Below are 11,258 nucleotides of genomic sequence, written 5' to 3'. Positions count from 1 at the left end.
TAGGTTTAGGCATAGTAGCAAAAACGAGAACTGTCAATCACAGCGACTACTGACCAATCACAGCGGGTTTACAGCGGGTTTGCCAGGACCTGGCGTGGGATTCATAATAACGCCACAGGGACGTGCACAGATAGACTCTAGGTGGTGCTAGAGCACCTGCCCTTTGCCCTCTTGACCAGAAGTGCCCTTTTTTCAGTTTACAGCAGGGGTCTTCAACAGGGGGTCCGGGACCCCTAGGGGGTCCTCAGAGTTACTACAGGGGGTCCGCCAATTCTTTATGTGATATGATTTTTCTTTTTACCATAACCACTCGAAACCTAGCATCCCTTTTCTGAGGAGAACTTTAGCCAAAAATAGCAGATCTACAAGCCCACAACGCCTCGCGCTGCGAGGCGTTGTGGGCTTGTAGATCGGCTATTTTTGGCAAAGAGGTATAGGTGTAGAGGGAAAAAAGAGCAGACCAAGTCAACAAAAAAAAGTATAATTTACTTGAGCACCTGCCCCTCAAAATGTCTGTGCACGCCACTGCACACACACACACACACACACACACACACACACACACACACACACACACACACACACACACACACACATGTGTGTGTGAGCAGGTGCACCTGCTCACCGTATGAAGAAGACTTTGAAAGAGAATAATTGAATAAAGCGGACCGGAAGGAACACTATATGCCTTTTTTTTCACACAATTCATTGTTGTCGGGCAGAAACCTCTTATCTCCATATTCTAACTTTTTTTCGTAAATCGACGCCATACTTGATCATACTACAGCGTCACACAAACACATCAAAAGTAGCAGATCTACAAGCTCTAAACTCTGTGCAAAGCCACACGTTTAGAGCTTGTAGATCTGCTACTTTTGAATTTGACAGTGGCGGAAAGTAACTAAGTACATTACTACTACTAGTACTGTACTTAAGTAAAAATGATGAGGTATTTGTGCTTTACTTGAGTATTTCCAATTTCCAATACTTTTACTTGTACTCCACTACATCTTAGAAGCAAATATTGTACTTTTACTCCACTACAATTATTTGAAAAGTTTAGTTAATAGTTACTTTTCAGATATAAATTATGATATTATAAAACATACACTAACCACTTTAGCCCTATTTTATACATAGGCTATTTGAAAATAGCAGATCTACAAGCTATGAGCTTGTATAGGCCCTATCTGCTATTTTCAAACATTTTAGTACTTTTACTTTTGGTACTTTAAAGTACATTTTGATGCCAATACTTTTGTTCTTTTACTCAAGTAAATTTTGAATTCTGGACTTTTACTTGTATTTCTGTATTGCAATATTGGTACTTTTTCCACCACTGGAATTTGAATCCTGAAAAGTTACCATTTTGGACAGGTTTCCACCCGACAGACACCATTATGTTAGGATGATGATGATGATGATGAAGGTGATGATACAGAAAAGGAAGGCAGTGTAACTCAATGGACTGAATCATCATGACATCACAGAAACAACATGGTTACAGATAATAACCTTGGCCTCGCCTCCAATCCATTCATATTCTTCAAACATCCTTTCAAACAGTGGTGGAAGAAGTACTCAAAATATTTTACTTACTATACTGTAAGTAAAAGTAGCAATACCACAATATAAAAATACTCTGTTACAAGTAAAAGGCCTGTGTTCAAAATGTTACTTGAGTAAAAGTACAAAAGCATTGGAATCAAAATATACTTAAAGTACCAAGAGTAAAAGCACTAAAATGTTTGAAAATAGCAGATCTACAAGCTCACAACGCGTCGCAATGCGATGTGTTGTGAGCTTGTAGATCTGCTATTTTCAAATAGTCTATAGTATAAAATAGGGCTGAAGTGGTTAATGTATGTATTATAAATTATTATAAAAAAGTAAGTGGAGTAAAAAGTACAATATCTGCCTCTGAGATGTAGTGGAGTAGAAGTAAAAGTATAGACAATTGGAAATACTCCAGTGAAGTAAAAGTGCCTCAAAATTGTACTTAAGTACAGTACTTGAGTAAATGTACTTAGTTACTTTACAGCACTGTTTTCAGACCCCACCATACAGAGAGCCTTTTCTATGAGGCTGTGTGACGGCCGTTCAAAGACACATCATCAACAACCAGGAATAATATCCTAGCATGAAGGATAGAGAGAGGCCGTTTAGCCTGGTGTCATGGCAACAGGCCTGCATGCCTGCTACCTCCTCCTCCTGACCAGTGGTGTAAAGTAATTACCTGCAGTATTTCCAATTTTCAGTACTTTTACTTCTACTCCACTACATCTCAGAGCAAATTTACTCCATTACAATTATTTGAAAACTTCAGTTAGGGCGCGGTCCCACCACACTTTTATTTTACCTCTGGGGCAGAATCTGCCAATGCTTTGTCAATGTAAATGCGTGGATTCACGCAAGAGCGGATTTTTCCGCCTGTCGCGCAGACCTTGCGTTTATCCGCTCTACACGACTTGTCCATTTGAAGCAGAAAACTGAGGCAGGAGATGCTTTTCCCCCTCTGTCCAATCGGGTGAGTGGAAGGCGGACCGTCTCATGACTCAGGAAGCACCATGGTGCTCAAGGCAGAAGGCGGTGCGGGCTACGGGGAGGGTCCTGAAAGTGAGTGACAGGTGGGTCACTCCCGTTTTTTAGAATCCGCTGGCTGCAAAAAACTGTGGCCGCGCACAACCTGCGTTTAACGCTAGCCGACCATGTTTTGGTGGGAGCGCGCCCTTACTAGTTACTTTGCAGATAAAAAATATTACATTATAAAACATACATGAACAACTTTAGGCCTATTTTATACCTAGGCTATTTGAAAATAGCCGATCTACAAGCTCACAATGTTTCCACAGCTGTAAAAAAGAAAAGGAAAAAAAAGTAATATTTATATAATGCATTTTAATGTAAACATTGACAGTATTATGAATTGTGAGTGAATTGTATATCACTAATGAGACACAGCTGTACACTATCGCATAGCTATATATGTCACTTCCTTTTTGATGTGTTCTAGTTTGAGACGCTGAGGAAGGCCGACGTGCCGAAACGCGCCCATTTCTCTAGATAGAATGCTGCTGCTGTGAACATAATAAAAAAGGACATAAGAAACTACTGCAGAGAGTGTGGATAATCCTTTCATCGTATACTACTGTATGTCCTCAAGAATCTGCACCCAGTTAGAGACTATTCCTCAAGACCACTGGTGGAAAAAGTACTCAATTGTTTTTTACTTCAGTAAAAGTATCAATACTGCAATATAGAAATACTCTATACTGTTACAAGTAAAAGCCCGGAAATCAAAATGTACTTGAGTAAAAGTACAAACGTATTGGCATCAAAATGTACTTAAAGTTCCAAAAGTAAAAGTACTCATTATGCAGAATGTCCCATTTTAAGTTTTCAAATGTATGAAAATCTTTTTGAAAATAGCAGATCTACAAGCTCACAAGCTCACAACCCTAAATCTCCGGCCTTAGGCCGCTTGGCCTGGCGTGGATAATAACCTGAAGGACAAAACTAAAAAGTGTTTTTAATAGAAAAACAAGGTGTCTTCTGTTTTCACTCTAAATTAAATATCTTGGCTGAAAATAGCAGTTCTAGCTCGTAGCCGATCGAAAAGCTAAAGTTTCTTTGACAAAAATAAATAAACATGCCAAGGTGTCTCTTCCAGAGATCCATCCATCCATGCCTGCAGACGAGTGAGAATTCAAAGAGGAGACGAACGGAGCGAACGGCAACCCGCCGTTATAATTAAAGGCATGAGCAGCCAGGATCAGTCCTATGGTTCAGACGCCAGATGGCAGAGAACCTCCAGGAGGAAACAGTGAAAACATCTCCTCAACACAGGAGCGGAGGAAAAGGCTTCAACATGCACCAGCTGCTGCTGATGCAGACATTTGATCCTACAGTGGAGGAGACGCTTAAAAAAACTTGCAGCTTTCAATCAGAATTCAATTCAGCTCAGAATCCTTGCATGATGACAAATGACATCTCAATGACTCCTTTCTAAATGCACTGACTGTGGTACATTTAAAAGGTGTCATTGAGATGTCATTCGTATTGAAGTTACATCGTTGCTGGGCCGCTGTCGGGGAAGAAAAAACTCTCATCTCCATAACTCTAACTTTTGGTGTTTTTTCGTAAATCAAATGCCCTACTTGATCATACTACAGCGTCACACAAAAGTATCACAAATAGCAGATCTACAAGCTCGTTTTGAGCTTGGCGATTCGCTATTTTTGGCTATTCTTGAATTTGAATCCTGAAAAGTAACAGTTTTGGACATTCCACCCGACAGAGACGGTATTATACTATACTATATATTGTGTAAAAATGGAACGAGTCAAAAGTCTTTCTCGTGTTTTTAACTTACAAAATTCCCTCTATATATGATAAAAGTAGGACCTCTGGTGTTTTCGTGTCTCGATCTTCATCTATCTTTCTTCCCAACTCTGAGAAGTCGCAGGCGAAAGTAATTGCAAACGTGGGGTTATTGCGCGTCCTGTCGCGCGTCCCGTCGTCCGGGGGGGGGGGGGGGGGTCGCGTGGCGATCCCTGTGATATGATTTTTCTTTTTACCATAACCACTCGAAACCTAGCGTCCCTTTTCTGAGGAGAACTTTAGCCAAAAATAGCCGATCTACAAGCCCACAACGCCTCGCAGCGCGAGGGCGCTGCGAGGCGTTGTGGGCTTGTAGATCTGCTATTTTTGGCAAAGAGGTATAGGTGTAGAGGGAAAAAAAGAGCAGACCAATGCAACAAAAACAAGTATAATTCACTTGAGCACCTGCCCCTCAAAATGTCGCTGTGCACGCCACTGGATATTGGTCACTGTGCATAATAGAGTAAAAGTACTTTACACCACTTCTTTTGTGTGACACCGTCACGCGATGAAGCGGGGCATGAAAAGTAAAAAAAAAAAGGAGATACCAGGTTTGGGTCCGACAGCCAGGATAATGCATTATTCATCATCGTGCCACTGTTGATGAAAAACAAGTCCCATTGTTATCTGCCTCTCCATCTCCCCTCCCTCCTCCTCCATCCATCTATACGTCTATCGCACGCCCTCCTCTCTAATTAAAAAAAACTAGTTAGTTTCAGCACTCCTCCCCTCACTATCTCTCCATCATCTCCTCTCTCCCTCCCTCTTTCTTTCTTTCTTTAGGTCTTTCTTTCTCTCCTTTTCAACCTCTTCTTTATGTCAAACGGCCCTTTATCCAACCTTAATTACACTTTGTGTGTGCGTGTGTCTGTGTGTGTGTGGGTGTGTGTGTGTGTGTGTGTGTGTGTGTGTTCTGGCAAACAGCCGTCATGATAGACATGAAGATTTGAAGCCGATTCTAAAAAATGTCTTCTAAATCCTAAAAGTTTTCTGAAAAACTTGTGTTGCTATAATATCAGTGGTTCTCAAACTTTTTCATGTGAAGGACCACCCAGAATGATATGTGTTTGGCCGCGGACCCCCCCATCTCAAAATATTTTGTTCCAGGGACCCCCAGAAGCACAGATTTGAGTTACAAAATGTTCCTTCAAAAAAATAAAAACTGTGTAATCAAAGTTTTTTTTTAATCGTGACACACACACATATCTACTTATATAATCGAGGATTGACTTCCGCCCCCCCGCTGACGCTACACCCACAGCTCTGTAGGCGACTAAACACAACGCCGACACACCACATCTCGCCAACACAGTAGCGACAACGTGCGCGCTGATTTTACGGCTGCCGTAGGCAACGTCACATTGCTCACTACATCTTTTCCACGTCGCAACATAACTAATTCCACTCACCACATTACGGCCACAAACGGAAGGGGAAACCGTTCCGCACCGTTTACCGTGCGCACCACCGACACCGAACGCCGACGGGTTTAGCCGAAACAACACAAAGCGGCCGCCATTGAAATGTCCGCCTCGCCAGATCAACAACAACAGCAGCACGTCCCCTTCACTGCATCGTCTCTTCTGCTTCCACGATCCATTCAGGTCACTACAATGCTAAAACATTAACGCGCAACCTCACAATCACACGCTTCTCTGTTTAGTGTTTCATTAGCGCGAGCGTGGAAAACAACAACAGAGCGTTGTAGTGCTGCTACACAATAGCCTAGGCTCATGACATTCAAGGACTCGACAGTGATGTCATCATTATGCAACCCGGAAGTACAGATACCAAGGATTCGTCAGTGATGTCAGCCATCTGCAAGCAACCACCTTCATGAAGAAAAAAAAAACAGCCAAAGGGGTCCGCCATGTTCCACGGGGGTCCCCGGGGGTCCCAGCACTCCCAGGGGGTCCGTGGACCACCAGGAAAAAAATATATATATATATATTTTTTTTTTTCACTTTTGGAAATTTTAATCCGACGATTTTGGTACCCCAATATAAGCGCACCCTCGCTGGGCCCCGTGCGCGGCTACGGGCGGCCGGACCTCTAGTACAGTATATATTAGGGCATTAACAGAATAATCGAATATTCGACTATCAAAACCACTATTCGACCACTGTAATCAAAGTCGATTATTCTATTAAAAAAAAGCTCTTTTTTAGATTTTTTTTCCAGTGGCTTTTCTACAGCAGACACGCAGCTGTGAGCTCTGGTGTGACATCAACTCGCATTCCTTGAGTCTAGTCATCAATGCCATTTAAAAAAAAGGACTCGCTAAAGTCTCAAATGACACAGATGCTTTCCCGGATTGAATGGGTTCAGTGTCGGTTCTTAAAGACCTTTTTTCACATACTGTACTTCACTTTGAGAACAAATGCCCTAGACAGCATAATTCTTAAATACACCAATCTTCTGCCGAGGTGTTTTTGCTATACCCCAGAGTGCATTGCTTTGTAACTGTCATGGAAAACTGTAGGTGTAATGTGTGGTCACTCACTCCGCAGTGTGGGCTTAAATGCCCTGCCTATTTAACGTACCACTCGTACAGAATAACTGTATTTATGTCAAGGACCCCCAAATTGATATGTATTTGGCTGCGGACCCCAATCTGAAAATGGTTTGTGTGTGTGAGTGTGAGTGTGAGTGTGTGTGTGTGTGTGTGTGTGTGTGTGTGTGTGTGTGTGTGTGTGTGTGTGTGTGTGTGTGTGTGTGTGTGTGTGTGTGTGTGTGAGTGCGTGCGCGCGCGTACCAGGACTACCATTCGGACAGAGTTGAAGATGCCATAGAGTTCAGTGGAGAAGTCTCTGGGAGGATATGTTAGGAAGAGCAGAGACACTGTCGTTTCACCTGCAATGAACACACACACACACACACACACACACACACACACACACACACACACACACACACACACACACACACACACACACACACACACACACACACACACACACACACACACACACACACACACACACAGAGAGACGTTACTATACTTGCGAGGACATCAACATTATGTGTAATACTAACCCTAAAACCCAACCTGAATCTTCTCCTCATTGTAAGTCTATAACTCCCAAAAAGTATAACTCCTCACAATGTCTATTCCACAATTCTACTATACTTGTGGGGACATGTGTGTGTGTGTGTGTGTGTGTGTGTGTGTGTGTGTGTGTGTGTGTGTGTGTGTGTGTGTGTGTGTGTGTGTGTCACGCACACGCGCGCACACACGCACACACACACACACACACACACACACACACTCTTTAGGTTTTATAATGTCTGGAAAAGATGGATTCAAAACACTGGGTGATTGTTTTTGTGCTTCATCAATGGAGAGAACATTGTTGTTCCCACAAGGGTGTTTATAAGAAAAGCAAAACACTCTATGATATGATATGAATGCAATGAAGAATTCACTGCAGTCGGGCAGAAACCTTGTATCTCCATATTTTCTTTCGTATAGTATTGCCCTAGTTTGTCACACTACTGTGTCACACAAAGGTAGCAACAATAGCCGATCTACAAGCTCACAATGTGTCACATTGTGATGCTTTGTGAGCCCGTAGATCTTCTATTTTTTTTTTGCTATTTTTTTTTAAGGGATTTAGTGAAAGTTGTTAAGTCTGTCTGGTGGCTTTGTAAATATTGAACAAATGAAAAGTAGTAACGGGACACAGGTGAATAAATAACTACAGTGGATCCATTGGTTCTTTTTTTTTTCCTGAAACACAGTCGGTTGCGAAGTTACTGTACAAGGTTCCATCGACAGCGACGAAAAACAAGCTTTTTCAAATTATATCATCGAGAGTGGAAAACTACTTCAGCTGAGAGTACAATACATTACCACTGTTGGTTGAGCCCACTTCACTCAGAGATGGAACAATTACTCTGATTTTTTATTTCTATAATGTCATAATCTCATCAAAATCGTGGTGTTTTTATCCAATTATTTGGGGGCTCACTTGCAATATGCTCACGGCCCACCAGGGATCGTGGCCCACAGGTTGAGAATCGCTTCTATACTGTATATATATATACCCTAACATTAATACCTACGTTATACTACAATACTATAGTACTGTATATACCCTAACATTAATACTAGTCTAGATGGAAAGGGGGGGTCAACGCGCATAGGGTGGATCTTTTTTTTCGCCACCTGCTTTTTCTTAATCCTTGAAGAGTATATTTTAAGATTCTGCCCGGTAACAGGCTGAAAAAATGTCCCATGGGGTTTATTTTTAACCCTTTATACACATATCCTACCCAAATCCAAAAATGGGCAAAAAAGAAAATAACCTACAGGGACAAATGAACACATGTTTGTAAAAAAAAATGGTGCTAATAGCTAATTTTTCGGACCTTTTAAACCCTCAATATAGTATTTAGTTAACTTGTCAGTTGGCTCTGTACTTGGCTCTGCACTCGTTTTACCCTCAACACCAACTCTCAGAAAATAGCAGATCTACAAGCTCACATCGCCTCGCAGCGCGAGGCGCTGTGAGCTTGTAGATCTGCTATTTTCGGCTAATATTCCCCATCACGCAAAGATTTGGCGGACCCCCTGTAGTAACTCTAAGGACCTCCCCCCTCCACCCCACCCTAGGTGTCCCGGACCCCCCTGTTGAGAAGACCCCCCGACTTAGATGTGTGTGTGTGTGTGTGTGTGTGTGTGTGTGTGTGTGTGTGTGTGTGTGTGTGTGTGTGTGTGTGTGTGTGTGTGTGTGTGTGTGTGTGTGTCCTCCTCACCCACGGCCACCAGGTTGTTGATGAGGGTGCAGATGATGAGCAGCAGCAGCTTCAGTCTCTCCCGTCCCTCCCTCTCCTTGAAGACCACCCTGAACGACCTCCTGGCGTGGGACAGCACGCCGCCGGCTCCGCTGTCCCCACTGTCACTCACTGTCTCACTGTCACTGTCACCGGCCTCCCCCAGGCTACCGCCCTGTCACACAGGAGAACAACCATGGAAGTATACAGGGACGTTAACAGTTAATCCATTAACACATTGATTGCCTAGATCGCATATATGTGTTCTTTAATTTTTTGGGGAAAATTCCACAAGGGGCGACCTAGCTTTGTAATGATCGATCGTCTCTCAAAGAAAAATGTGGATGTGACATCATTCCAAAAAACGTCACTTCCACCCGCCCCAATGATGGGATTTTCAGAAAAACAGCTGTAACTCAGTTTCTTTTTTTTCCATTGAAAACCACCCGTTTTCAGCGGACCAAAGCTCCAAAATGGCGGATCGTGGTTGGAAACTTGTCGTTCCCATGGATACACAGATCCTTCCGTCTACTCACAGGAAACTTTTTTCGTGTGTTTTTTTTTACACAATGTCGGTTCCACGGCGTTTCAAATATCATGGGATTGAGGTAATTATACGAACGGCACGGGGATAGAAAACTATGTGTAATATCTTGGCAATCAATGTGTTAAGACCGTGAAATAGAGATGCGCGGATCGCCGCGGTTGCCGCAATTAACCGCAGTTTGGGTGGATTTGGGTCAATCAAATATAATTATGAATTAATATTGGATAAACCGTGGGAGAAATAATGCGGGAATTAAATTAATGATAACAATCTATAGGCCTATTATAGCTTTTAAAAGGCTCTCTGAGAACCACTGATATATATATAGCAACATACATAAAAAATAAAATAAAAAACTGGATTTAGAAGACATTTGTAGAATCGCCAGAAGCAAAGATGAAAAATGTTCACTTTAAATATATATATATATATTCAAACATTTGCACAAATGTTCCAGATCTTTTAAAAATAGTAGATCTATAAGCTCATAGCGCGGCACTCTGTGGCGCGTCTTGAAAGAATGAATGAATTTGGTGATGAAAGGAAAAGAGCACATCAGCACGTATACACGTATTTTATTTAACCTTTATTTAACCAGTAAAATCACATTGAGACCATTGTTTCTTTTACGAGTGTGCACTGGCCAAGAGAAGAGGCAAATAAATGTTACACAGCTCTGCCAGTAACAACATTACAGGACATAACAAAGACAAACATGACATCCGTAATACCAAAAACCTACTACCAATAGCACCAAATACAGACTAATTATTAAAAGGCTAATAACAACAATACATCATAAAACTACTAAATGAATACAAAACTAAGATCACAGCATTTGCTACTCGTCAAAGCAGGTGCAATGGCTGGAGAATGTGCCCATGTCAATCCTCTTAAAACTCACTAGGGGGATCAAAGAAGCCAATTTTAATCTGGTCTGTAGGTCATTCCACGACCAGGGCCCAAAAAATGCAAGGCTTTTTTCCCTGCCTCAGATTTGGTGTTGGGTATGACGTAGCGCATCCAAGCATTTGATCTGAGGTTAAGCGAATTTTGGACTACTACAAATTTTGAACAAATATAAGTAGGGAGATTACCAAGAATGGCTTTGTAGATAAAAGTGTACCAATGTAGCAACCTGCGAGATGCTAAGGAGGACCACCCTACTAAGGAATACAGAATACAATGGTGTGCCCTGTACGTAGAGCTGGTAATAAACCTCAGTGCAGCATGAAAAAGGGGATCAAGTCTGCCCAATGTTGAGGAACAGGCGAATCGGTACACAACATCTCCTTAATCAAGTTGCGACATAAAAAGGCTAGTGACCAGCCTTTTCCTTGAAGCAGAGGACTTCATTCGATAGAAGAAGCTCAGTGTGAACTTTAACTTCTTTGCCAAGGCATCAATATGGTGATTGAAGTTTAGCTTGTTATCCAACCAAATCCCAAGGTACTTGTAAAGCGCCACCCATTCGATGGTTACTCCATCCAAAGTGGTGATGTTTGGGGGGATAATGTCAGTACTATTTGGAGCAAATAGCATGGCCTTGGTTTTT

The 11,258-nt window shown here is 42.1% G+C and overlaps 1 protein-coding gene across 1 annotated transcript in view; it reads right to left on the bottom strand.

Annotated features, from left to right (window-relative positions):
- The window catches only part of LOC311036138 (proton-coupled folate transporter), a gene marked incomplete at both ends in the record, with an annotated part of 62,444 nt that overhangs the window by 22,299 nt on the left and 28,887 nt on the right, over nucleotides 1-11,258 (bottom strand). Inside the window, 2 exons of the mRNA XM_084044662.1 lie at nucleotides 7,136-7,233; nucleotides 9,139-9,331. Coding sequence (XP_083900788.1) covers nucleotides 7,136-7,233; nucleotides 9,139-9,331 — 291 coding nt within the window. The remainder of the gene's footprint in view (nucleotides 1-7,135; nucleotides 7,234-9,138; nucleotides 9,332-11,258) is intronic.

The sequence above is a fragment of the Gymnoscopelus microlampas genome (assembly GCF_963454915.1).
Source record: "Gymnoscopelus microlampas genome assembly, chromosome: 20".
Classification (NCBI taxonomy): Eukaryota; Metazoa; Chordata; class Actinopteri; order Myctophiformes; family Myctophidae; genus Gymnoscopelus; species Gymnoscopelus microlampas.
The sequence above is the reverse complement of the archived record's forward strand: the minus strand, read 5'-3'. Positions and strand labels throughout refer to the sequence as shown.